The 26,694-nt window shown below is 45.3% G+C and overlaps 1 protein-coding gene and 14 non-coding genes across 15 annotated transcripts; 4 read left to right on the top strand and 11 right to left on the bottom strand.

Annotated features, from left to right (window-relative positions):
• Nucleotides 1-174: 174 nt before the first annotated feature.
• Nucleotides 175-248, bottom strand: trnat-agu. The gene has a single exon. It is a non-coding gene; the product is annotated as a tRNA-Thr (tRNA).
• Nucleotides 249-2,656: 2,408 nt separating this feature from the next.
• Nucleotides 2,657-2,730, bottom strand: trnat-ugu. The gene has a single exon. It is a non-coding gene; the product is annotated as a tRNA-Thr (tRNA).
• Nucleotides 2,731-2,847: 117 nt separating this feature from the next.
• On the top strand, nt 2,848-2,921 carry trnat-cgu. Its single transcript has one exon. It is a non-coding gene; the product is annotated as a tRNA-Thr (tRNA).
• A 362-nt stretch (nt 2,922-3,283) lies between these two features.
• On the bottom strand, nt 3,284-3,357 carry trnat-agu. The gene has a single exon. It is a non-coding gene; the product is annotated as a tRNA-Thr (tRNA).
• Nucleotides 3,358-5,765: 2,408 nt separating this feature from the next.
• Nucleotides 5,766-5,839, bottom strand: trnat-ugu. Its single transcript has one exon. It is a non-coding gene; the product is annotated as a tRNA-Thr (tRNA).
• A 117-nt stretch (nt 5,840-5,956) lies between these two features.
• trnat-cgu lies at nt 5,957-6,030 on the top strand. Its single transcript has one exon. It is a non-coding gene; the product is annotated as a tRNA-Thr (tRNA).
• A 365-nt stretch (nt 6,031-6,395) lies between these two features.
• trnat-agu lies at nt 6,396-6,469 on the bottom strand. Its single transcript has one exon. It is a non-coding gene; the product is annotated as a tRNA-Thr (tRNA).
• Nucleotides 6,470-8,874: 2,405 nt separating this feature from the next.
• Nucleotides 8,875-8,948, bottom strand: trnat-ugu. Its single transcript has one exon. It is a non-coding gene; the product is annotated as a tRNA-Thr (tRNA).
• Nucleotides 8,949-9,064: 116 nt separating this feature from the next.
• trnat-cgu lies at nt 9,065-9,138 on the top strand. Its single transcript has one exon. It is a non-coding gene; the product is annotated as a tRNA-Thr (tRNA).
• A 364-nt stretch (nt 9,139-9,502) lies between these two features.
• trnat-agu lies at nt 9,503-9,576 on the bottom strand. Its single transcript has one exon. It is a non-coding gene; the product is annotated as a tRNA-Thr (tRNA).
• Nucleotides 9,577-11,985: 2,409 nt separating this feature from the next.
• On the bottom strand, nt 11,986-12,058 carry trnat-ugu. The gene has a single exon. It is a non-coding gene; the product is annotated as a tRNA-Thr (tRNA).
• Nucleotides 12,059-12,175: 117 nt separating this feature from the next.
• trnal-cag lies at nt 12,176-12,249 on the top strand. Its single transcript has one exon. It is a non-coding gene; the product is annotated as a tRNA-Leu (tRNA).
• Nucleotides 12,250-12,614: 365 nt separating this feature from the next.
• Nucleotides 12,615-12,688, bottom strand: trnat-agu. Its single transcript has one exon. It is a non-coding gene; the product is annotated as a tRNA-Thr (tRNA).
• A 4,140-nt stretch (nt 12,689-16,828) lies between these two features.
• On the bottom strand, nt 16,829-16,902 carry trnat-ugu. The gene has a single exon. It is a non-coding gene; the product is annotated as a tRNA-Thr (tRNA).
• A 354-nt stretch (nt 16,903-17,256) lies between these two features.
• On the bottom strand, nt 17,257-19,171 carry LOC116330686 (prolyl-tRNA synthetase associated domain-containing protein 1-like). The gene is made up of 4 exons (XM_031753100.2): nt 19,007-19,171; nt 18,118-18,243; nt 17,955-18,044; nt 17,257-17,869 (listed from the first exon to the last, which is right to left on the bottom strand). Exons 1-4 carry the CDS (start codon nt 19,085-19,087, stop codon nt 17,657-17,659), a joined length of 510 nt encoding a protein of 169 aa, XP_031608960.1. The 5' UTR covers nt 19,088-19,171; the 3' UTR covers nt 17,257-17,656.
• Nucleotides 19,172-26,694: the final 7,523 nt, after the last annotated feature.

Raw genomic sequence — 26,694 nt, 5'->3', positions numbered from 1 at the left:
TTGTTCTAGAACTGACGAATCTTCTTGGATCAGGTGAAAAGAAGTTTTTGAAGCTATCAAGAGTACCGTGAGGTGGATAACTCAGCACATACACAGACTTTCAAAGATTTCCTAACTCCAAGATTAAGAATGCAATCAACACTGTGAAGAAGATGGTTTCCAAAGGTAACAGGAAGGCACTGCTGGGATTTGAACCCAGGATCTCCTGTTTACTAGACAGGCGCTTTGACCAGCTAAGCCACAGCGCCTCCTGCTGTCATGCAAACTGATCGTACCTGGTATTAGCTGGTACTGCAGAAGGAGATGAGTTCAATTTTGTAACTTTTGTGCACTATAAATGTAGGATATGCTTAAATAGTCCAACAAGTAACTTCCTGTTCCTAACTTCTTCAATGACCTGAGTGGAAACATCATAAGGTGAAGGAGAATCTTTTGAGACTGATTCAACAGGGTGAGTCTCAACAAGTTGTCCCAAAATGTCTCCGGTAGCTGACGTTTTGTGGACTTTTACTCCAGCCAGTCTTTTTGTGGTGGCAATCTGGTCGTCTTCTTTGGGTCCATTTGGTAATACATTAGGGTTATTATAGGGCAGAGAATGGCAGTGCTCTAATCATTGCCGGTTTCTGAACAATCATTCCCAGCTAAATCGACTGCTGTTGAGTTTGCAGGTTTAGACCGTGTTGCTTTGGATGCTGTCTCTTCCACAGTGGGTGGGAGATACCGACAAGGCAAGAGCCGGTCTCTGTGTAGCACTCTTTCAGGCCCATCTGTTCCTTCAGGCACCACAACAAAAACAGGAGAGTCCTGAATCTGTCTGATTACAGTGGACAGGGTTCGGCTCCACCGATCAGCGATTTTGTGCTTACCCTGATGGCAACAGTCCTCAAAACAACTCTATTTCCCTTGGCAAAGGTGGATTCCCGCACTTTGTTGTCAAACCTTTGTTTGATTCGCAAAGCACTCTTTTGACTGTGCTCAATGGCTAACTGGTAGCTTTCTGCAAGACTCTCTCAGCTCTCCAGATCTAATTTCTGTTCACGTAGCCAATCGGAAAGAGACATCTGCAGCAGGGGCATGGCCCAGCTACATCAGTTTGACAGGAATCTGCTGGTATTGCAGAGGCTCCAATAGCCAAACATTGTACTCGTGCAGACGATGGTACTGCTGCCTCCTCCTCAAGAGTTGAAGAATACTCATGTCTCTTGCATACTGCCTTTACCGCCTCAGTCGGAAAATCAGGCTCTTTGTTGCGGCGCAAGAGTTGTGCAGTAAAGCCTTCAATGCCATTTTCCTCATCATTAGAACTCTGATCAGATATATCACAGGCATGCAGATACGGACGTCTCAACAGCCCATCTGCATCTTGGTTGTTCTTCCCAGCGCTATACTCAATATCAAAATGAAAAGTGGAAAGTACGGCCAACCAGCGATGCCCTACTGCGTCCAACTTTGCAGATGTTAAAACGTATGTGAGTGGATCATTGTCTGTCATCACTGTAAATTTTGCTCCACAGAGATAGCGGAAAACGTTCTGGGTGACAGTCCACTTGACAGACAGGAAGTCAAGCTTGTGTGCAGGGTACCTTTGCTCGGACTTGGAGAGACCCCTACTGGCATAGGCAATGACTCTTAACTTGCTCTCCTGTTCTTGTTATAAGGCTGCACCGAGAACATGGGCGCTTGCATCGGTGTGCACAGTATAATGTTTCTTTGGATCTGCAAACCCAAGAACAGGAGCTGTTGTGTGAGCTTGTGAATCAATGTCTTAAAAGTATCTTCAGAGGTTGGGGTCCATTTTTCATGAAAAGGCTTTTTGAGATCCGCACTTGTAGAAACCTTGCGGTTTCTGCCAGACAGACTGGATTTTCTCTTCAGTGGGAGGCAACCAGCGCTTAAGTGATTAAGGGTGTTGCAAGCTTGGAATAGTCTTTACAAACCTCCTGTAATATCCAGTGAACCCAAGGAAAGACTTAAGCTACTTGATGTTAGCTGGTCTTGGCCGGGTAGTGAGGGCAGCTGGATCTGTTTTGACCCCTTCTGATGATACAACACGGCCGAGATATTGGACAGATGTCCCGAAGAACTGACATTTCTCTGGCGACAGCTTTAAAGTAAATTCTTTCATCCTATGGAGGACCTTCAGCGATCGTTTCTCATGGTTCTCAAGTGTAGCTGAGAAAAGAGTGACATCATCAAGAAAAACCAAGACCTGACTCAAATTCCTGCTGCCTATACACTTTTCCATAACATAAGAGGAAACAAGAACTCTAGAACACCTTCTTATGCTGTTTTTAATAGAGAACACTACGGCATTTATTTTAACACAACACCAACAACAGTCGTACCTTCTCTTATGAGGAACTCTAATGATTTGCAGAATCTTGACAATACTTTTGGGACAAAAGCTTAATATAACCCTGCCTCAGCCAGTTTCTATATTGGTCCGTTTATGTCTGTTGTTACAGTTGGGCAGTTTGATGTTTTAGTACACTTTGAGTATGGAATCTTTTCACCTGCATGTGGAGCACAGCTGCTGGGGTGTCCTTTGCTAAATCTTTAGTGCCTCCACACTTGAGATTCAACAACTTACTTTCTTCTATTTTGACATTAAGGAAAGCTTGCCTACACAGATTCTCTTATTTTGAAACAGCTCAACAGGCACTGCTGGGATTTGAACCCAGGATCTCCTGTTTACAAGACAGGTGCTTTGACCGGCTAAGCTACAGTGCCTCCTTCAGGGAAGGGAAAAACCAAGTAAATCAGAACCTCTGCAGACACAGTTTTGAATGGGTTGGTGACATTTTTCCCCACCAGCTGTTGGACAGTAGCCAGAGGAAGACAGCTCAAGGCGCTGTGGCTTAGCTGGCCAAAGCACCTGTCTCGTAAACAGGAGATCCTGGGTTCAAATCCCAGCAGTGCCTTGCCTCCCTACCAATGCCATTACATTTCATTGACGAGTGCTGATGGCGGAAGCATTGGGAGTTATGCTTTCTCCTTCATTTCTAAGAAGAGGATATAATGAAAATTTAGACATGCCCAAGACATCAATATCGGGTGAACAACCCTCAGAAGCTCCAGTAGGGGTTTAATGCCTGGGACCCTCCAGCATTTGTTCTAGAACTGACGAATCTTCTTGGATCAGGTGAAAAGAAGTTTTTGAAGCTATCAAGAGTACCGTGAGGTGGATAACTCAGCACATACACAGACTTTCAAAGATTTCCTAACTCCAAGATTAAGAATGCAATCAACACTGTGAAGAAGATGGTTTCCAAAGGTAACAGGAAGGCACTGCTGGGATTTGAACCCAGGATCTCCTGTTTACTAGACAGGCGCTTTGACCAGCTAAGCCACAGCGCCTCCTGCTGTCATGCAAACTGATCGTACCTGGTATTAGCTGGTACTGCAGAAGGAGATGAGTTCAATTTTGTAACTTTTGTGCACTATAAATGTAGGATATGCTTAAATAGTCCAACAAGTAACTTCCTGTTCCTAACTTCTTCAATGACCTGAGTGGAAACATCATAAGGTGAAGGAGAATCTTTTGAGACTGATTCAACAGGGTGAGTCTCAACAAGTTGTCCCAAAATGTCTCCGGTAGCTGACGTTTTGTGGACTTTTACTCCAGCCAGTCTTTTGTGGTCGCAATCTGGTCGTCTTCTTTGGGTCCATTTGGTAATACATTAGGGTTATTATAGGGCAGAGAATGGCAGTGCTCTAATCATTGCCGGTTTCTGAACAATCATTCCCAGCTAAATCGACTGCTGTTGAGTTTGCAGGTTTAGACCGTGTTGCTTTGGATGCTGTCTCTTCCACAGTGGGTGGGAGATACCGACAAAGGCAAGAGCCGGTCTCTGTGTAGCACTCTTTCAGGCCCATCTGTTCCTTCAGGCACCACAACAAAAACAGGAGAGTCCTGAATCTGTCTGATTACAGTGGACAGGGTTCGGCTCCACCGATCAGCGATTTTGTGCTTACCCCTGATGGCAACAGTCCTCAAAACAACTCTATTTCCCTTGGCAAAGGTGGATTCCCGCACTTTGTTGTCAAACCTTTGTTTGATTCGCAAAGCACTCTTTTGACTGTGCTCAATGGCTAACTGGTAGCTTTCTGCAAGACTCTCTCAGCTCTCCAGATCTAATTTCTGTTCACGTAGCCAATCGGAAAGAGACATCTGCAGCAGGGGGCATGGCCCAGCTACATCAGTTTGACAGGAATCTGCTGGTATTGCAGAGGCTCCAATAGCCAAACATTGTACTCGTGCAGACGATGGTACTGCTGCCTCCTCCTCAAGAGTTGAAGAATACTCATGTCTCTTGCATACTGCCTTTACCGCCTCAGTCGGAAAATCAGGCTCTTTGTTGCGGGCGCAAGAGTTGTGCAGTAAAGCCTTCAATGCCATTTTCCTCATCATTAGAACTCTGATCAGATATATCACAGGCATGCAGATACGGACGTCTCAACAGCCCATCTGCATCTTGGTTGTTCTTCCCAGCGCTATACTCAATATCAAAATGAAAAGTGGAAAGTACGGCCAACCAGCGATGCCCTACTGCGTCCAACTTTGCAGATGTTAAAACGTATGTGAGTGGATTATTGTCTGTCATCACTGTAAATTTTGCTCCACAGAGATAGCGGAAAACGTTCTGGGTGACAGTCCACTTGACAGACAGGAAGTCAAGCTTGTGTGCAGGGTACCTTTGCTCGGACTTGGAGAGACCCCTACTGGCATAGGCAATGACTCTTAACTTGCTCTCCTGTTCTTGTTATAAGGCTGCACTGAGAACATGGGCGCTTGCATCGGTGTGCACAGTATAATGTTTCTTTGGATCTGCAAACCCAAGAACAGGAGCTGTTGTGTGAGCTTGTGAATCAATGTCTTAAAAGTATCTTCAGAGGTTGGGGTCCATTTTTCATGAAAAGGCTTTTTGAGATCCGCACTTGTAGAAACCTTGCGGTTTCTGCCAGACAGACTGGATTTTCTCTTCAGTGGGAGGCAACCAGCGCTTAAGTGATTAAGGGTGTTGCAAGCTTGGAATAGTCTTTACAAACCTCCTGTAATATCCAGTGAACCCAAGGAAAGACTTAAGCTACTTGATGTTAGCTGGTCTTGGCCGGGTAGTGAGGGCAGCTGGATCTGTTTTGACCCCTTCTGATGATACAACACGGCCGAGATATTGGACAGATGTCCCAAGAACTGACATTTCTCTGGCGACAGCTTTAAAGTAAATTCTTTCATCCTATGGAGGACCTTCAGCGATCGTTTCTCATGGTTCTCAAGTGTAGCTGAGAAAAGAGTGACATCATCAAGAAAAACCAAGACCTGACTCAAATTCCTGCTGCCTATACACTTTTCCATAACATAAGAGGAAACAAGAACTCTAGAACACCTTCTTATGCTGTTTTTAATAGAGAACACTACGGCATTTATTTTAACACAACACCTAACAGTCGTACCTTCTCTTATGAGGAACTCTAATGATTTGCAGAATCTTGACAATACTTTTGGGACAAAAGCTTAATATAACCCTGCCTCAGCCAGTTTCTATATTGGTCCGTTTATGTCTGTTGTTGCAGTTGGGCAGTTTGATGTTTTAGTACACTTTGAGTATGGAATCTTTTCACCTGCATGTGGAGCACAGCTGTTGAGGTGTCCTTTGCTAAATCTTTAGTGCCTCCACACTTGAGATTCAACAACTTACTTTCTTCTATTTTGACATTAAGGAAAGCTTGCCTACACAGATTCTCTTATTTTGAAACAGCTCAACAGGCACTGCTGGGATTTGAACCCAGGATCTCCTGTTTACAAGACAGGTGCTTTGACCGGCTAAGCTACAGTGCCTCCTTCAGGGAAGGGAAAAACCAAGTAAATCAGAACCTCTGCAGACACAGTTTTGAATGGGTTGGTGACATTTTTCCCCACCAGCTGTTGGACAGTAGCCAGAGGAAGACAGCTCAAGGCGCTGTGGCTTAGCTGGCCAAAGCACCTGTCTCGTAAACAGGAGATCCTGGGTTCAAATCCCAGCAGTGCCTTGCCTCCCTACCAATGCCATTACATTTCATTGACGAGTGCTGATGGCGGGAAGCATTGGGAGTTATGCTTTCTCTCCTTCATTTCTAAGAAGAGGATATAATGAAAATTTAGACATGCCCAAGACATCAATATCGGGTGAACAACCCTCAGAAGCTCCAGTAGGGGTTTAATGCCTGGGACCCTCCAGCATTTGTTCTAGAACTGACGAATCTTCTTGGATCAGGTGAAAAGAAGTTTTTGAAGCTATCAAGAGTACCGTGAGGTGGATAACTCAGCACATACACAGACTTTCAAAGATTTCCTAACTCCAAGATTAAGAATGCAATCAACACTGTGAAGAAGATGGTTTCCAAAGGTAACAGGAAGGCACTGCTGGGATTTGAACCCAGGATCTCCTGTTTACTAGACAGGCGCTTTGACCAGCTAAGCCACAGCGCCTCCTGCTGTCATGCAAACTGATCGTACCTGGTATTAGCTGGTACTGCAGAAGGAGATGAGTTCAATTTTGTAACTTTTGTGCACTATAAATGTAGGATATGCTTAAATAGTCCAACAAGTAACTTCCTGTTCCTAACTTCTTCAATGACCTGAGTGGAAACATCATAAGGTGAAGGAGAATCTTTTGAGACTGATTCAACAGGGTGAGTCTGAACAAGTTGTCCCAAAATGTCTCCGGTAGCTGACGTTTTGTGGACTTTACTCCAGCCAGTCTTTTGTGGTCGCAATCTGGTCGTCTTCTTTGGGTCCATTTGGTAATACATTAGGGTTATTATAGGGCAGAGAATGGCAGTGCTCTAATCATTGCCGGTTTCTGAACAATCATTCCCAGCTAAATCGACTGCTGTTGAGTTTGCAGGTTTAGACCGTGTTGCTTTGGATGCTGTCTCTTCCACAGTGGGTGGGAGATACCGACAAGGCAAGAGCCGGTCTCTGTGTAGCACTCTTTCAGGCCCATCTGTTCCTTCAGGCACCACAACAAAAACAGGAGAGTCCTGAATCTGTCTGATTACAGTGGACAGGGTTCGGCTCCACCGATCAGCGATTTTTGCTTACCCCTGATGGCAACAGTCCTCAAAACAACTCTATTTCCCTTGGCAAAGGTGGATTCCCGCACTTTGTTGTCAAACCTTTGTTTGATTCATAAAGCACTCTTTGACTGTGCTCAATGGCTAACTGGTAGCTTTCTGCAAGACTCTCTCAGCTCTCCAGATCTAATTTCTGTTCACGTAGCCAATCGGAAAGAGACATCTGCAGCAGGGGCATGGCCCAGCTACATCAGTTTGACAGGAATCTGCTGGTATTGCAGAGGCTCCAATAGCCAAACATTGTACTCGTGCAGACGATGGTACTGCTGCCTCCTCCTCAAGAGTTGAAGAATACTCATGTCTCTTGCATACTGCCTTTACCGCCTCAGTCGGAAAATCAGGCTCTTTGTTGCGGCGCAAGAGTTGTGCAGTAAAGCCTTCAATGCCATTTTCCTCATCATTAGAACTCTGATCAGATATATCACAGGCATGCAGATACGGACGTCTCAACAGCCCATCTGCATCTTGGTTGTTCTTCCCAGCGCTATACTCAATATCAAAATGAAAAGTGGAAAGTACGGCCAACCAGCGATGCCCTACTGCGTCCAACTTTGCAGATGTTAAAACGTATGTGAGTGGATCATTGTCTGTCATCACTGTAAATTTTGCTCCACAGAGATAGCGGAAAACGTTCTGGGTGACAGTCCACTTGACAGACAGGAAGTCAAGCTTGTGTGCAGGGTACCTTTGCTCGGACTTGGAGAGACCCCTACTGGCATAGGCAATGACTCTTAACTTGCTCTCCTGTTCTTGTTATAAGGCTGCACCGAGAACATGGGCGCTTGCATCGGTGTGCACAGTATAATGTTTCTTTGGATCTGCAAACCCAAGAACAGGAGCTGTTGTGTGAGCTTGTGAATCAATGTCTTAAAAGTATCTTCAGAGGTTGGGGTCCATTTTTCATGAAAAGGCTTTTTGAGATCCGCACTTGTAGAAACCTTGCGGTTTCTGCCAGACAGACTGGATTTTCTCTTCAGTGGGAGGCAACCAGCGCTTAAGTGATTAAGGGGTGTTGCAAGCTTGGAATAGTCTTTTACAAACCTCCTGTAATATCCAGTGAACCCAAGGAAAGACTTAAGCTACTTGATGTTAGCTGGTCTTGGCCGGGTAGTGAGGGCAGCTGGATCTGTTTTGACCCCTTCTGATGATACAACACGGCCGAGATATTGGACAGATGTCCCGAAGAACTGACATTTCTCTGGCGACAGCTTTAAAGTAAATTCTTTCATCCTATGGAGGACCTTCAGCGATCGTTTCTCATGGTTCTCAAGTGTAGCTGAGAAAAGAGTGACATCATCAAGAAAAACCAAGACCTGACTCAAATTCCTGCTGCCTATACACTTTTCCATAACATAAGAGGAAACAAGAACTCTAGAACACCTTCTTATGCTGTTTTTAATAGAGAACACTACGGCATTTATTTTAACACAACACCTAACAGTCGTACCTTCTCTTATGAGGAACTCTAATGATTTGCAGAATCTTGACAATACTTTTGGGACAAAAGCTTAATATAACCCTGCCTCAGCCAGTTTCTATATTGGTCCGTTTATGTCTGTTGTTGCAGTTGGGCAGTTTGATGTTTTAGTACACTTTGAGTATGGAATCTTTTCACCTGCATGTGGAGCACAGCTGTTGGGGTGTCCTTTGCTAAATCTTTAGTGCCTCCACACTTGAGATTCAACAACTTACTTTCTTCTATTTTGACATTAAGGAAAGCTTGCCTACACAGATTCTCTTATTTTGAAACAGCTCAACAGGCACTGCTGGGATTTGAACCCAGGATCTCCTGTTTACAAGACAGGTGCTTTGACCGGCTAAGCTACAGTGCCTCCTTCAGGGAAGGAAAAACCAAGTAAATCAGAACCTCTGCAGACACAGTTTTGAATGGGTTGGTGACATTTTTCCCCACCAGCTGTTGGACAGTAGCCAGAGGAAGACAGCTCAAGGCGCTGTGGCTTAGCTGGCCAAAGCACCTGTCTCGTAAACAGGAGATCCTGGGTTCAAATCCCAGCAGTGCCTTGCCTCCCTACCAATGCCATTACATTTCATTGACGAGTGCTGATGGCGGGAAGCATTGGGAGTTATGCTTTCTCTCCTTCATTTCTAAGAAGAGGATATAATGAAAATTTAGACATGCCCAAGACATCAATATCGGGTGAACAACCCTCAGAAGCTCCAGTAGGGGTTTAATGCCTGGGACCCTCCAGCATTTGTTCTAGAACTGACGAATCTTCTTGGATCAGGTGAAAAGAAGTTTTGAAGCTATCAAGAGTACCGTGAGGTGGATAACTCAGCACATACACAGACTTTCAAAGATTTCCTAACTCCAAGATTAAGAATGCAATCAACACTGTGAAGAAGATGGTTTCCAAAGGTAACAGGAAGGCACTGCTGGGATTTGAACCCAGGATCTCCTGTTTACTAGACAGGCGCTTTGACCAGCTAAGCCACAGCGCCTCCTGCTGTCATGCAAACTGATCGTACCTGGTATTAGCTGGTACTGCAGAAGGAGATGAGTTCAATTTTGTAACTTTTGTGCACTATAAATGTAGGATATGGTTAAATAGTCCAACAAGTAACTTCCTGTTCCTAACTTCTTCAATGACCTGAGTGGAAACATCATAAGGTGAAGGAGAATCTTTTGAGACTGATTCAACAGGGTGAGTCTCAACAAGTTGTCCCAAAATGTCTCCGGTAGCTGACGTTTTGTGGACTTTTACTCCAGCCAGTCTTTTTGTGGTGGCAATCTGGTCGTCTTCTTTGGGTCCATTTGGTAATACATTAGGGTTATTATAGGGCAGAGAATGGCAGTGCTCTAATCATTGCCGGTTTCTGAACAATCATTCCCAGCTAAATCAACTGCTGTTGAGTTTGCAGGTTTAGACCGTGTTGCTTTGGATGCTGTCTCTTCCACAGTGGGTGGGAGATACCGACAAGGCAAGAGCCGGTCTCTGTGTAGCACTCTTTCAGGCCCATCTGTTCCTTCAGGCACCACAACAAAAACAGGAGAGTCCTGAATCTGTCTGATTACAGTGGACAGGGTTCGGCTCCACCGATCAGCGATTTTGTGCTTACCCCTGATGGCAACAGTCCTCAAAACAACTCTATTTCCCTTGGCAAGGGTGGATTCCCGCACTTTGTTGTCAAACCTTTGTTTGATTCGCAAAGCACTCTTTTGACTGTGCTCAATGGCTAACTGGTAGCTTTCTGCAAGACTCTCTCAGCTCTCCAGATCTAATTTCTGTTCACGTAGCCAATCGGAAAGAGACATCTGCAGCAGGGGCATGGCCCAGCTACATCAGTTTGACAGGAATCTGCTGGTATTGCAGAGGCTCCAATAGCCAAACATTGTACTCGTGCAGACGATGGTACTGCTGCCTCCTCCTCAAGAGTTGAAGAATACTCATGTCTCTTGCATACTGCCTTTACCGCCTCAGTCGGAAAATCAGGCTCTTTGTTGCGGCGCAAGAGTTGTGCAGTAAAGCCTTCAATGCCATTTTCCTCATCATTAGAACTCTGATCAGATATATCACAGGCATGCAGATACGGACGTCTCAACAGCCCATCTGCATCTTGGTTGTTCTTCCCAGCGCTATACTCAATATCAAAATGAAAAGTGGAAAGTACGGCCAACCAGCGATGCCCTACTGCGTCCAACTTTGCAGATGTTAAAACGTATGTGAGTGGATCATTGTCTGTCATCACTGTAAATTTTGCTCCACAGAGATAGCGGAAAACGTTCTGGGTGACAGTCCACTTGACAGACAGGAAGTCAAGCTTGTGTGCAGGGTACCTTTGCTCGGACTTGGAGAGACCCCTACTGGCATAGGCAATGACTCTTAACTTGCTCTCCTGTTCTTGTTATAAGGCTGCACCGAGAACATGGGCGCTTGCATCGGTGTGCACAGTATAATGTTTCTTTGGATCTGCAAACCCAAGAACAGGAGCTGTTGTGTGAGCTTGTGAATCAATGTCTTAAAAGTATCTTCAGAGGTTGGGGTCCATTTTTCATGAAAAGGCTTTTTGAGATCCGCGACTTGTAGAAACCTTGCGGTTTCTGCCAGACAGACTGGATTTTCTTTCAGTGGGAGGCAACCAGCGCTTAAGTGATTAAGGGGTGTTGCAAGCTTGGAATAGTCTTTACAAACCTCCTGTAATATCCAGTGAACCCAAGGAAAGACTTAAGCTACTTGATGTTAGCTGGTCTTGGCCGGGTAGTGAGGGCAGCTGGATCTGTTTTGACCCTTCTGATGATACAACACGGCCGAGATATTGGACAGATGTCCCGAAGAACTGACATTTCTCTGGCGACAGCTTTAAAGTAAATTCTTTCATCCTATGGAGGACCTTCAGCGATCGTTTCTCATGGTTCTCAAGTGTAGCTGAGAAAAGAGTGACATCATCAAGAAAAAAACCAAGACCTGACTCAAATTCCTGCTGCCTATACACTTTTCCATAACATAAGAGGAAACAAGAACTCTAGAACACCTTCTTATGCTGTTTTTAATAGAGAACACTACGGCATTTATTTTAACACAACACCTAACAGTCGTACCTTCTCTTATGAGGAACTCTAATGATTTGCAGAATCTTGACAATACTTTTGGGACAAAAGCTTAATATAACCCTGCCTCAGCCAGTTTCTATATTGGTCCGTTTATGTCTGTTGTTGCAGTTGGGCAGTTTGATGTTTTAGTACACTTTGAGTATGGAATCTTTTCACCTGCATGTGGAGCACAGCTGTTGAGGTGTCCTTTGCTAAATCTTTAGTGCCTCCACACTTGAGATTCAACAACTTACTTTCTTCTATTTTGACATTAAGGAAAGCTTGCCTACACAGATTCTCTTATTTTGAAACAGCTCAACAGGCACTGCTGGGATTTGAACCCAGGATCTCCTGTTTACAAGACAGGTGCTTTGACCGGCTAGCTACAGTGCCTCCTTCAGGGAAGGGAAAAACCAAGTAAATCAGAACCTCTGCAGACACAGTTTTGAATGGGTTGGTGACATTTTTCCCACCCAGCTGTTGGACAGTAGCCAGAGGAAGACAGCTCAAGGCGCTGTGGCTTAGCTGGCCAAAGCACCTGTCTCAGAAACAGGAGATCCTGGGTTCAAATCCCAGCAGTGCCTTGCCTCCCCTACCAATGCCATTACATTTCATTGACGAGTGCTGATGGCGGGAAGCATTGGGAGTTATGCTTTCTCTCTTCATTTCTAAGAAGAGGATATAATGAAAATTTAGACATGCCCAAGACATCAATATCGGGTGAACAACCCTCAGAAGCTCCAGTAGGGGTTTAATGCCTGGGACCCTCCAGCATTTGTTCTAGAACTGACGAATCTTCTTGGATCAGGTGAAAAGAAGTTTTTGAAGCTATCAAGAGTACCGTGAGGTGGATAACTCAGCACATACACAGACTTTCAAAGATTTCCTAACTCCAAGATTAAGAATGCAATCAACACTGTGAAGAAGATGGTTTCCAAAGGTAACAGGAAGGCACTGCTGGGATTTGAACCCAGGATCTCCTGTTTACTAGACAGGCGCTTTGACCAGCTAAGCCACAGCGCCTCCTGCTGTCATGCAAACTGATCGTACCTGGTATTAGCTGGTACTGCAGAAGGAGATGAGTTCAATTTTGTAACTTTTGTGCACTATAAATGTAGGATATGCTTAAATAGTCCAACAAGTAACTTCCTGTTCCTAACTTCTTCAATGACCTGAGTGGAAACATCATAAGGTGAAGGAGAATCTTTTGAGACTGATTCAACAGGGTGAGTCTGAACAAGTTGTCCCAAAATGTCTCCGGTAGCTGACGTTTTGTGGACTTTTACTCCAGCCAGTCTTTTGTGGTCGCAATCTGGTCGTCTTCTTTGGGTCCATTTGGTAATACATTAGGGTTATTATAGGGCAGAGAATGGCAGTGCTCTAATCATTGCCGGTTTCTGAACAATCATTCCCAGCTAAATCGACTGCTGTTGAGTTTGCAGGTTTAGACCGTGTTGCTTTGGATGCTGTCTCTTCCACAGTGGGTGGGAGATACCGACAAGGCAAGAGCCGGTCTCTGTGTAGCACTCTTTCAGGCCCATCTGTTCCTTCAGGCACCACAACAAAAACAGGAGAGTCCTGAATCTGTCTGATTACAGTGGACAGGGTTCGGCTCCACCGATCAGCGATTTTTGCTTACCCCTGATGGCAACAGTCCTCAAAACAACTCTATTTCCCTTGGCAAAGGTGGATTCCCGCACTTTGTTGTCAAACCTTTGTTTGATTCGCAAAGCACTCTTTGACTGTGCTCAATGGCTAACTGGTAGCTTTCTGCAAGACTCTCTCAGCTCTCCAGATCTAATTTCTGTTCACGTAGCCAATCGGAAAGAGACATCTGCAGCAGGGGCATGGCCCAGCTACATCAGTTTGACAGGAATCTGCTGGTATTGCAGAGGCTCCAATAGCCAAACATTGTACTCGTGCAGACGATGGTACTGCTGCCTCCTCCTCAAGAGTTGAAGAATACTCATGTCTCTTGCATACTGCCTTTACCGCCTCAGTCGGAAAATCAGGCTCTTTGTTGCGGCGCAAGAGTTGTGCAGTAAAGCCTTCAATGCCATTTTCCTCATCATTAGAACTCTGATCAGATATATCACAGGCATGCAGATACGGACGTCTCAACAGCCCATCTGCATCTTGGTTGTTCTTCCCAGCGCTATACTCAATATCAAAATGAAAAGTGGAAAGTACGGCCAACCAGCGATGCCCTACTGCGTCCAACTTTGCAGATGTTAAAACGTATGTGAGTGGATCATTGTCTGTCATCACTGTAAATTTTGCTCCACAGAGATAGCGGAAAACGTTCTGGGTGACAGTCCACTTGACAGACAGGAAGTCAAGCTTGTGTGCAGGGTACCTTTGCTCGGACTTGGAGAGACCCCTACTGGCATAGGCAATGACTCTTAACTTGCTCTCCTGTTCTTGTTATAAGGCTGCACCGAGAACATGGGCGCTTGCATCGGTGTGCACAGTATAATGTTTCTTTGGATCTGCAAACCCAAGAACAGGAGCTGTTGTGTGAGCTTGTGAATCAATGTCTTAAAAGTATCTTCAGAGGTTGGGGTCCATTTTTCATGAAAAGGCTTTTTGAGATCCGCACTTGTAGAAACCTTGCGGTTTCTGCCAGACAGACTGGATTTTCTCTTCAGTGGGAGGCAACCAGCGCTTAAGTGATTAAGGGGTGTTGCAAGCTTGGAATAGTCTTTTACAAACCTCCTGTAATATCCAGTGAACCCAAGGAAAGACTTAAGCTACTTGAAAGAGTAGTTGTCAAACAGCTAACAGATCATCTGCAGAGGAATGGCTTATTTGAAGAGTTTCAGTCAGGTTTCAGAGCTCATCACAGCACAGAAACAGCTTTAGTGAAGGTTACAAATGATCTTCTTATGGCCTCTGACAGTGGACTCATCTCTGTGCTTGTCCTGCTAGACCTCAGTGCTGCGTTCGATACTGTTGACCATAATATCCTATTAGAGCGATTAGAACATGCTGTAGGTATTACAGGTACTGCACTGCAGTGGTTTGTATCATATCTATCTAATAGACTCCAGTTTGTACATGTAAATGGAGAGTCCTCTTCACACACTGAGGTCAATTATGGTGTTCCACAGGGTTCAGTGCTAGGACCAATTCTATTTACATTATACATGCTTCCCTAGGCAACATCATTAGAAGACATAGCATAAATTTTCACTGCTATGCAGATGACACGCAGCTCTATCTATCCATGAAGCCAGGTAACACACACCAATTAGTTAAACTGCAGGAATGTCTTAAAGACATAAAGACCTGGATGGCCGCTAACTTTCTGCTTCTTAATTCAGATAAAACTGAGGTTATTGTACTCGGCCCTGAAAATCTTAGAAATATGGTATCTAAGCAGATTCTTACTCTGGATGGCATTACCTTGGCCTCCAGTAACACTGTGAGGAACCTTGAGTCATTTTTGACCAGGACATGTCCTTCAATGCACATATTAAACAAATATGTAAGACTGCTTTCTTCCATTTGCGCAACATCTCTAAAATTAGAAATATCCTGTCTCAGAGTGATGCTGAAAAACTAGTTCATGCATTTATTACTTCCAGGCTGGACTACTGTAATTCATTATTATCAGGATGTCCTAAAAACTCGCTGAGAAGCCTTCAGCTGATCCAAAATGCTGCAGCAAGAGTCCTGACAGGGACTAGAAAGAGAGACATATTTCTCCTGTTTTGGCTTCCTTCATTGGCTTCCTGTTAAATCCAGAATTGAATTCAAAATCCTGCTCCTCACATACAAGGTCTTAAATAATCAGGCCCCATCTTATCTTAATGACCTTGTAGTACCATATCACCCTATTAGAGCACTTCGCTCTTGCACTGCAGGCCTACTTGTTGTTCCTAGAGTATTTAAAAGTAGAATGGGAGGCAGAGCCTTCAGTTTTCAGGCCCCTCTTCTGTGGAACCAGCTTCCAGTTTGGATTCGGGAGACAGACACTATCTCTACTTTCAAGATTAGGCTTAAAACTTTCCTTTTGCTAAAGCATATAGTTAGGGCTGGACCAGGTGACCCTGAATCCTCCCTTAGTTATGCTGCAATAGACGTGAGGCTGCCGGGGATTCCCATGATGCATTGAGTTTTTCCTTCCAGTCACCTTTCTCACTCACTATGTGCTAATAGACCTCTCTGCATCGAATCATATCTGTTATTAATCTCTGTCTCTCTTCCACAGCATGTCTTTCATCCTGTTTTCCTTCTTTCACCCCAACCGGTCGCAGCAGATGGCCCCGCCCTCCTGAGCCTGGTTCTGCCGGAGGTTTCTTCCTGTTAAAGGGAGTTTTTCCTTCCCACTGTCGCCAAAGTGCTTGCTTATAGGGGTCATATGATTGTTGGGTTTTTCTCTGTATTTATTATTGTGCGATCTACTGTACAATATAAAGCGCCTTGAGGCGACTTTTGTTGTGATTTGGCGCTATATAAATAAAATTGAATTGAATTGAATTGAAATTGATGTTAGCTGGTCTTGGCCGGGTAGTGAGGGCAGCTGGATCTGTTTTGACCCCTTCTGATGATACAACACGGCCGAGATATTGGACAGATGTCCCGAAGAACTGACATTTCTCTGGCGACAGCTTTAAAGTAAATTCTTTCATCCTATGGAGGACCTTCAGTGATCGTTTCTCATGGTTCTCAAGTGTAGCTGAGAAAAGAGTGACATCATCAAGAAAAACCAAGACCTGACTCAAATTCCTGCTGCCTATACACTTTTCCATAACATAAGAGGAAACAAGAACTCTAGAACACCTTCTTATGCTGTTTTTAATAGAGAACACTACGGCATTTATTTTAACACAACACCTAACAGTCGTACCTTCTCTTATGAGGAACTCTAATGATTTGCAGAATCTTGACAATACTTTTGGGACAAAAGCTTAATATAACCCTGCCTCAGCCAGTTTCTATATTGGTCCGTTTATGTCTGTTGTTGCAGTTGGGCAGTTTGATGTTTTAGTACACTTTGAGTATGGAATCTTTTCACCTGCATGTGGAGCACAGCTGTTGGGGTGTCCTTTGCTAAATCTTTAGTGCCTCCACACTTGAGATTCAACAACTTACTTTCTTCTATTTTGACATTAAGGAAAGCTTGCCTACACAGATTCTCTTATTTTGAAACAGCTCAACAGGCACTGCTGGGATTTGAACCCAGGATCTCCTGTTTACAAGACAGGTGCTTTGACCGGCTAAGCTACAGTGCCTCCTGCTGTTGCACAAAGTGGTTATACCTGGTATTACCTGGTACTGCAGAAGGAGATGAGTTCAATTTTTGTGCACTACGAATGTTGGCATTCAGAAAATAGTGTTTGAAACAAAGCGGATTCTTAGCTTACCTCCTGGTTACTCACCAAACCCTTTAAATACTGTCAGAACCATGTAACTTGATTCTTATCTGTGTTTTTATTAAAATAAGTCAGAACTCTTTTTTTTATGTTGGGTGTAAGAGTGTAACTCTGTGATCGTCGTGTTCTACCTTCTTACGGGCTCTCTCTCTCTCCTTGTTAAGGTCAAAAGATTAAAGCATCTTTCTGATAAACTCTTAATTTAAAACCAAACAGAGATGACGAAGCTTTTTATTCTCTCGCTTTACATTTGCAGGATAATAAATAACATCCAGGGTTAAATTTCAGTGAATTAAGTTTAATTTTGGGGACTTTGCTAAACATGACAGGCTGTTAGTGAAGAGCAGCAGAACCACCACCACCGTCGAATGATGCACAGAACACAAACAGCGTGCTTGTCCGTGTGAACTTCAGATGTCATGAGAAGCTGTTTAATGTTCAGGCTGCAGATTCTCATCGCTCCACACAATCATGTTTTTAAAATGTTCATTTTTACACTTAGAGCCTAACATGAAGCTTCTGAAGATCCTCGGCGGCAGACCACCGTATCCTGCTCTCAGCCCTACCGGGACCGCCTTCACCTCCGCTTTTAAACCAGGCCCGGGTGCCCGTTTTACTCGAAGCACTCCAGGATGGGCTCGTGTCCTGTCTCCTTGAGGAAGCGCAGCAGGTCGTCCGGCCTGAGCCCCATGGTGGCGGCGTTGGTCATTGGGTGGAAGTAGACCATCTCATGTCCTCCTTCCACCAGGTCCCGGTCCAAGACGAACTTTACGCTGCGATCCTGATCGAAGAGCAGAGCAAGAGCCGTCGCACAGCCCTGACCCACCTGAAGGAGAGGGGAGGAGGAGTCTAAACCTGTGACCTGTGAATCCAGCTCAATAATTGGCCCTCCCTGTTTTGCTCCTTCCTACCTTCAGCTTTTCCAACATGGCCGCCTCATCTGCAAAGCGCAGATTTCCACTCCCGACACCAAGCTTCTTGGCGAGGTCATTAAGGTTCACCTGCAGATGGAAGGAGAGGATGTGAGGTGTTAGTCTTTAGTTTTTAAGTCAGAGGTCATGTTTGGGAGCTGACCTGGCGGTCATGGCGGGCCGACACCAGCCACAGCCCCTTCTTCTTCTTGTCCTTCAGAAACAGGTTCTTGGTGACGGCGCCATTCACGCTCTGCAGGTGAGGCATCATCTCCTCCACCGTGAACACCTGCAGGAGGAGGAGAGTGGGTGAAAGCGGGCTCTTTGTGGAAGCTGGGGATGTAGTACCTCCCAGTATTACTAACATCAAAGCTCCTGCAACTCTTCCTGGTTTCCTACATTAATAAAGCTTTCTGACTGTGATGCCGTCCATCTCTGCAGGACTAAATCAAACTCTGTGGTCCGGCGCCCTCTGCAGGTCACAGCAGGTCCTGCAGCGCAAACGTGTCAGAGCAGTTTATGAAAGCTGCAGCAGACAGGAAGTACATAAATATATGCACATAAGTCACGCATTCAAAGTCATATCTGCTTTTTCACGGCGCGCTCGAGTCTGAGCGGAGCTCTAAAGCGCCCGTCCCAACGGATCCCTTTCAAAAACACTGCGCATTTCAGGTTAAACAGATTCTGCGCAAACACAGCTGACTGGGCCTAAACGTCATCACGTGATTTTAACGTGAATTCGTGTACTCGTGAATTCGGCACACACACGGCTCTTCTTTGCTTCAGCTGACAACTTTTTTACGCGCCCCCGTGTCAGTGAAACTGAAAGAGCGTGAAACTGAGGATTAAACGCGCACTTCCACAACTGTGAGCGCGCACCAGGAGACCCTGTCATGGTCACGCGTGGCGCCGAATAAAAGTGCGAGTCTCTCCGATTGTGGAAATGTCTCCGAGCATGTTTTCACGTGTTTGTATTTTCTAGAGTCAGATGGGGATGTTGAAAATGCCAGAAGCGCTAATGGGATTCGGTGTAGTCGGGCTGTTCGGTTTACCGGCGGGTGCTCCACGCAGCTCGTCTGGATGTGTAAGGTCTGCAGATGTTTCTCCAGCTGTGCGCGCAATTCCTCCGACATCTTCACGTGAGACAGCAGCTCAAACGGACACAGGTGGACCCGGCAGGTAGCAGCTGAGGAGCGGCTCTTCTTTTTCTGCAGCTGTTTTCCTGCAGCTGGCCGCTCGCTTCCTGCCACAGTGCCACCGTGTGGCTGATGAACAGACCCAGCTACTCAAACTGAGCACGGGGTGCCCACTCAGAGTGCAGATTGTGATGGGGAAGGATCAGCGTGCAGCTCGAGGTCTGAGGCTCTTTTAGAAAATGAAAATTACAAAACTGTTCGATTTGGGTCAAAGTAGCACCGACGGGTCAGAGAGATGATCACAGCGCCTCCGCGCATCAACACAACTCCATTTAACCCGAAAATCTGAGTGCTAAGATTAAAATCCTACATGCTCACACGTACACACAGACACACACTCACACACACACACACACAGTTTCAGAGGTGATGAAGTACAAATACTTTGTTACGTAAGTACTTAAGTGGACTTTTCAGTAGCTGTACTTCGTTTTTTACTCCTCACATTTTAAGTTCCGCATCTCGACTTTATCATCCTTTCAGTTTCAGTCAGACTCGTTACTTCAGCTTTTTGCATAAGAAACATCCACATCAGGGATGGATGTAAAAGATACAGAGATATCAGCCAGCAAGAACGTAAGCCCAGCTAGCGCAGGCGGTAAAGCGTGAGACTCTTAATCTCAGGGTCGTGGGTTTGAGCCCCATGATGGGTGTTGACCTTTATTTACGAAATTTCCCACATGTGGGATTATGAGGAGTTTAAAATAAAAAACATGCAGGGAGCAGGAGCACATGATGTTTCAGAGGGCAGGACAATTAATACGAGACCCTGATGGTCAGAGGTGACCACACATCACAGCACACACATCTGAACTTCCAGCAGCTCTGCAGGGTCCAGCTTTCGTGTTCCTGACGTTCACACAGGTGCTTTGAACCCTGAGCACTTCACCTGTGTCTCCTCTGTTAGCTTCTCCGTCAGCTCCTCCTGCTGTTTCCTGCGTCAGCAGCTGCTGGAGCAGAAGTCCTGATCTCCACATCATTTCCACCGGATGTTTCTTTACACACGGATGAGACATGTGACACACACACTCATGCTGCTCATCCAACCGTCAGTGCAAAGTGTGTTTATGTTCACTGTTTTTGCCTGACAGGAGACGCACGCTTCATCATTCAGCTTACAGTGACATGTTTCCAAGGCTCATTCATCAGCTCACAGCTCAAATCAAACATTAATGTGACCACACGTGAGGAGAAGGAGGACCACAGAGCAGCCCCACCTCAAATCCTTGCCTTTCACCTGAGCTGCAGATCCCCGGTTTATGTTTAACTTGACTGAAGGGCCGCCTGTAGGAGGCACCGTGGCTTAGCTGGATAAAGCGTCCCAGCACCGTCCCCTCTGACGTGGTCGTGTTCTTCCTCCTCCAGCCTCTGCATGTCCTCCTTCACACATTCATGAACCTCCTGTGAGGCCGGCCAGTTGTTTAAACTGTCCCACCTGGATGTGAGCGTGCACAGCTGCTGCACAGCTGCTGCACAGCTTCATGAGTTCTGTTAAGAATTCAAAGCAGTTTGTGTGTTTTGTGCGCTGCGTCACACATGACACGCAGGGACACCATCCAACGAGTCATCGTAGAGATTTTAACGCGAGGTTCCTGAGGCAGGTGGAGCTGCGACTGCCAGCACACATTCCCAGGTCTTTGGTTGGTTGCTCAGGTTCAGACTGAGCGAGGGGAGAGTCCTCCCACCTTAACTGTACATGTGGGCCAGGAGGCGATCTGAGGCTGATGCTTTCAGTGAGGCTCTAAAATCAGCTGTGACCTCAGAGGGCAGATAATCTCAGACATTTAGAGCTCAAATAAGCAGGCGGACATTTTTCATGTTTCAGAGGAAGCACTCTGTGAGTCATTATTGTTCCCATAAGAGGACGCACACTCGGAGGCTCACTGCCTGGAATCACTGCTGAGGTGTGAGCTTGACTCTTATTATTACGTATTGATGAGGCTTTTCCTGATGATGTCGACAGGTGTTTGATCTGCTGGCCTTTTTTCCCAGTTTCCTCACTGTTTCCCCCTCTCCTTCCCTCTGTCTCATCTTCCTTTTCCTGCTCAGTGTTAGTCTACATGTTTGCTCCTGGACTCTAACATCCACCCTACTGAGTGTGCTCACTCAGTGCCCTACATTCATCTCAGCTTCCATCAGTTTAACTGCTGATTAAATGGATGCACACACACACACACACACACACACACACACACACACACACACACACACACACACACACACACACACACACACACACACAGTTGATTGAAATTATTTTTCCATGGGTCGCTGCTGCTCAGTGTGTCAAACCACAAAAACATAAAAACCAAAAACATCTCGCTCTGATTTTTTCTATGAAACAGCTTTTAGTGAAATACACACACACACACACACACACACACACACTGAAAGCCTGTTACACAATAACGGAGCAGTGATTAATGACCAAGTCTAACTCCCGACACTTAAACGCTGAAGAGTCCACGCTGCTGCCCTGACAGCGCTGCATGTGCTGCTGCTGTTTCTGGGGAAGAAACTAAAAAAGTGCAAAGCAAACAGACTGAGCTCAGAGCTGCAAAGGAAGACGAGACAGAGGGAGGCAAGAGGGGGAAACAGTGAGGGAACACCTGTCGACATCATCTGACCTCTACAGCAGCCTCACAGCACAGGCTACCTGACCTGGTGAGCTGAGCCAGCAGCCCATCATTAGAAGTCTTCTTATTCATGGCAAAGCTGCTCTTCAAAGGTCCAAACGCCACCAGCTGCTCCATCACCATGGACGGGAGGAGTTGGGTTAAACAGCAGAGGCTGGGTTTGAATCCCAGCAGTGCATGCTTCAGGAGAAACTCCACAGGGTTAAAGTGCAGTTTTAACACTTGTTTCAGTTTCAGTCAGAAATTGAGTCATTAACTACTTCAGCGCTGAAAATCAGAAGGTAATAATGGGTTGGATTTCATATAGCGCTTTTCAAGGCACCCAAAGCGCTTTACAATGCTACTATTCATTCACTCTCACACACTGGTGGAGGCAAGCTACTGTTGTAGCCACAGCTGCAACAGGAGCAGACTGACAGAGGCGAGGCTGCCATATCACGCCATCGGCCCCTCTGGCCAACACCAGTAGGCGGTAGGGTAAAGTGTCTTGCCCAAGGACACAACGACCAGGACAGAGAGCCCGGGGATCAAACCGGTGACCTTCCGGTTGCAGATACGCTTCCCAACCCCTGAGCCACGGTCGCCCCGTAAATGTCAGGTAAATTTCTTTATGACTGTAAACGTGCTGATAACGCACTGATCCACCGCATAACACAGAACTCAGTCCAAGCCCAGAAGTTATGGACACACAGTCCTGGCTGAGCTGTTACTAACCTTTACATCAGCTTATACTCATGTCCAAGAGTAAGGGACGTTTCCACAGCTCAGTGGGCTGAAGCTCCTGGACTCAGAGCCCAGCGGTGCCTGCTACATGACAAGGCTTCCAATGAGCATCCTGCCCTCACAGTTCTTATGAAGGATGAAATTATCTACACAGAACAAACAGTTTGTCTGTAAACATGGGATGACTTACTGCTGCCTCTGCTGGACAGTAGTGGAACTGTAAATAATATGCAAACAGCTGTAAATTTCACAGTAATGTATGTTACTGTGAGCTGATGCTGTCTGAGGTCATTTTCTGTCCTTTTATAGACGTTTCACGTTTCAATCCCACGACACGCTGTGCTTTACTTTTAGCCCTTGGTGAGATTTGTCATCATTTAGCCCCACTTTGTGTCTTTGTGTTTTTTAATAATCGTGCTGTGATTTGACGCCTTCTCTTTCAGTTCTTCCCAGGTATCAAACATTGTAACTCAGTGCCAGTTAAAGTGAAAGTAAGGACGAGGTCATGACCCTGAACTCATTTGCTGTCATCAGTCTTGCACTTTTGTGTTCTTTGGGCCAAAAATGTGCTCTGACGTGCAGCTCGGTCTTAAACACTAACATCCTGCACTGTTTGTGCAGGATGTTAGTGTGTTTGTTAGTTTGAGGTTTGAAACTTGTCTTCAGGAGACGTATCGAAGCTCCTCCTTTCCACAGTTCATCCTGCAGCACGCGTCGTCCTTTCAAGAACCTCCAACATTCGCTCACGTCTTCGCTGACCTCACCAAGGAAGCACTCAGTTTTGCATATTTGTCACACTTACATGTTCAGATCATTAAACTAATTTTAATATTAGACAAAACTCCCTTTTAACAGGTTTTGATGCAACCACTTACAAAACCTGTGGCTGCATGGAAGCAGGACGCTGGAGACGGATTATTGTTGGACGACACAAACTCAGAACGCGATGCAAAACAAAGGCACGGCCAGAAGTTTGAAGCAAGACGCAAAAGACACTGAGAACACAGCGTGAGGAGGATACGACAACAACACGACAACGACCAAAAGAAAAGTTCAATACCTGTGTGAGGTGAACCAACCTGACTGAGGCGGACCGACAAGTGAATAAACGTGGAAACGAGACAGGTAACACACAGAGGTGGGACAGGCACAAGCAGGGATCACACAAGAAAACTCAATAATGCAAAAGCACGAAGATACCTGAAATATAAACAGACTGCAGAGAATACTGTAATAAACTCCAAAGGAAACCAGGGACCAGCTTCATGTTCAGCAGTGAGGCAGGAAACATGAAGGGAGACAATATCAGCTACAACTCAGAACAAAACTTTAAATATTAGACACAAATAGGAAAAACAGAAAATATGCAAAGTAACCAGAAAGTGAAAACACTGGGATTTAAAGCCAGCCATCCCGACCCATAAACATGTTTTTGTCACGGTCAACGGTGGTCAGGGTCAAAGGTGACAGTTTATTTACAAAAGGGTGAACCACAGTGCTGTATATGTGTACAGAGAGAAGAGGTTCAGGGGGGAAGAGGGAAGGTAATCCACACACTCTCCTCTTCAGCCACTCTCGTCCTGATCTCCACTCACGCAGCCACACACAGGAATCACAGGGAAGGGTCAGTCAACAGGTCCGGGAAAACCACAGGATAGTCTAACAGGCGAAGACAGAGCTGAGAGCACAAACACGGGAGGTTCAACGTTCCAGCGACGAACCGCTCTGTGCCGCAGCGTTAAATAGTTACAGATAAGCCCGGGTAGATTAGCAACAGGTGGTGGGAATCATCACAGTTGCGTGGGCTCATAACGAGCTCCGCCCAGGCAGGCAGGAGAAAGGAGGAGAGAGAGAAACATAAAGAAAACCTTTAGCCATCATGAGCCAGCTGGAGAGGACGGGGACCATGACAGTGTTTTAGTTTTTTCACAGATCGCACGGAGCAGGAAGTGACTTCTGTTTGGCGTTTGTGCTTTTTGGATGTACATCAGCTGATTTCTCACCAACACTCCTCCTAACTCTGTTTGTATGTGCTCCAAATTTTAAAAACAGCTGACTGAGAACAGCTGTTTATTCTGCCACACGTTGGAGGTCTTGTGAAAACTTGCTAACACTTTATAACACGACTGAGAGCCTAGTTCACCTGTAGTTACATTCAGTTTCATCTACATACAGGAAAAAACTATAATAATATTTCTATAAGTTATTTTTCTTTGTATTTCATGGAAAAATTACCATGAAATTTCACCCCACTTACTTATGCAGTATAATAATAATAATACATTCTATTTATAGGCACCTTTAAGACCCTCAAGGTCACCTTACAATAACACAAGAACAATAGCAGCAATAAAATATAAACATGGAAAAATACAATTTAGACATAAGGTAAAAACAAAACAAAAAACAAAACAAAACACAAGCATAAAAGTATAAAAGCTGAGCAAGGTAAACATGGACTAAGACAGAATCAGGCGTATGCAATGCTGAATAGATGGGTTTGAGACGTGATTTAAAAGTGGTGAGAGAGTTTGTGGTCCGCAGATCTGATGCATCCAAAGTCTCAGGTAGAACAACTAAAGGCTCTGAGGCCCGTGGTAGTCAGGCGAGCAGGTGGAACTGACGATATGTATGATTATTTCTTTGTTCCCTGTAATAACCTGACTTGTTACCTCCTCATTCTAGTGTGCCTACCTTAAAGTATAAATAGGTAATATTAATAATAAAATATACTGAAATTTCATGTAATTACAGGAAACGATTAGTTAAACTTCTCCATCAGGTTTAGAAGAAAAGTCAGTCGAGGCTTCATGAAGGTGTGACTGGGAGTGGAGAGAGCTGGAGAAGGTCCGGTGTCCTCCACCTGCAGGGTTAAATACGACACGCCATCTTATTTAACCCTGCAGGCGGAGGACACCGGACACAGGACAGTGGGAACCTTCACCTCCACTCAGCAGGAAGCAGCAACTGATCGTTTCTGCACGACCGAGCCCGAGTCTTTATGCTTCCTTTACTATGTGAAAATGGACCAAACAAGCTGTTATCTACAGACACTCCACTTTCATCTTTAGATTGAAAAAAGACACCTGAACCGTTCCTTTGGATGGATTTAAGCGCCGTCCGCTTCCAGAGAACGGAGACAGAGTAAAAGTCAGAGAAAAATACAACAAGAAGGAAGAACAAGCTGCAGGCTGGGCTCAGACACAGGTGAACCTGACGAGGACGGGCAGAAGTCCGCAGAGGAGGTGATGCTCAGAAGCAGGAAGTAAAACCATGACCAGACAAATGGAAAAGGAAGTTTGACAGGAAGTGGATAAAAGACAAATGAGTAAACAGAAAGAGAGAAGAAAATAAGAGTAAAATCTGACGGTGACAGGAGCGTCAGCCTGACCTCTGCTATCCTCTCATTGTATCTCTAAGCTGCAGCAGGCCAGCAGATAATCAGCATAATGACTTTTCATCAGAGCGCTGACCTGAAGACCCACATTTCACCCTGCGGGGGGCGGCGTTCCTCCCCCGTTATAAGCACGAGTACCTGCGATCAGCCTCGTCTGCGGATCGTCGGCTGGTTCTGAGCGTCTCCCTGACACGATGTGAACATCTGTGGAGCTTTCTGTGTTGGCAGCTGGCTGGAGAAACGTGGAAGTGCGTGGACGCTGAAGCAGAAGATCTGCTCTAGGCTCTGGGAGTTTGATGCTTAAAGCGAGCTTCGTGCTTTCAGGTACAGAGAGGTCAGTCTCAGGTGTTCTGCATGTTCACGGCTCACATGGACATTTTTCTGCTTGTTTTATCACTTGTGTGTTGGCTTTGTGCATCTTTGTTTGACACTGTCACAAACAAAAGCAGAGAAAACTGAAGTGATTCAATGATTGCTGTTAAAAAACGTTTTTTGCTGAAGAGTTCCTCCAGCTGACGTTCTCGTCCACCGGATCCTGCTGTGAGGTTAACACTGAACACGGGAACGAGGACAGATTTGTTTCCATGTTGCAAAAAGTCATTTCTGATGTTTCTATTTGTTTTAGCTGCAGTTGTCTTTGTTTGTATTGAAAGACTGTAGTGATTTACAAACAGGTTATAGATCAATCAAAGACATTTCCTTCCTGTGTGTATCTTGTGTTATTGCACCCACATTATAAAACCATCCATAGAACCATTATCTTATATTTGTTGCCATATATACTGTTC

The sequence above is a fragment of the Oreochromis aureus genome, linkage group 13 (genome assembly GCF_013358895.1).
Source record: "Oreochromis aureus strain Israel breed Guangdong linkage group 13, ZZ_aureus, whole genome shotgun sequence".
Lineage (NCBI taxonomy): Eukaryota > Metazoa > Chordata > Actinopteri > Cichliformes > Cichlidae > Oreochromis > Oreochromis aureus.
This window is presented reverse-complemented; position numbering and strand designations above follow the sequence as displayed.

Coding starts and splice junctions, on each gene's coding strand:
- LOC116330686 (XM_031753100.2), bottom strand. CDS start 19,087: ATGTCGGAGGAATTGCGCGCACAGCTGGAGAAACATCTGCAGACCTTA. Junction 18,045..18,117: donor CGGCCCGCCATGACCGCCAG/GTCAGCTCCCAA, acceptor TTCCATCTGCAG/GTGAACCTTAATGACCTCGC. Junction 17,870..17,954: donor CCATGTTGGAAAAGCTGAAG/GTAGGAAGGAGC, acceptor CCTCTCCTTCAG/GTGGGTCAGGGCTGTGCGAC.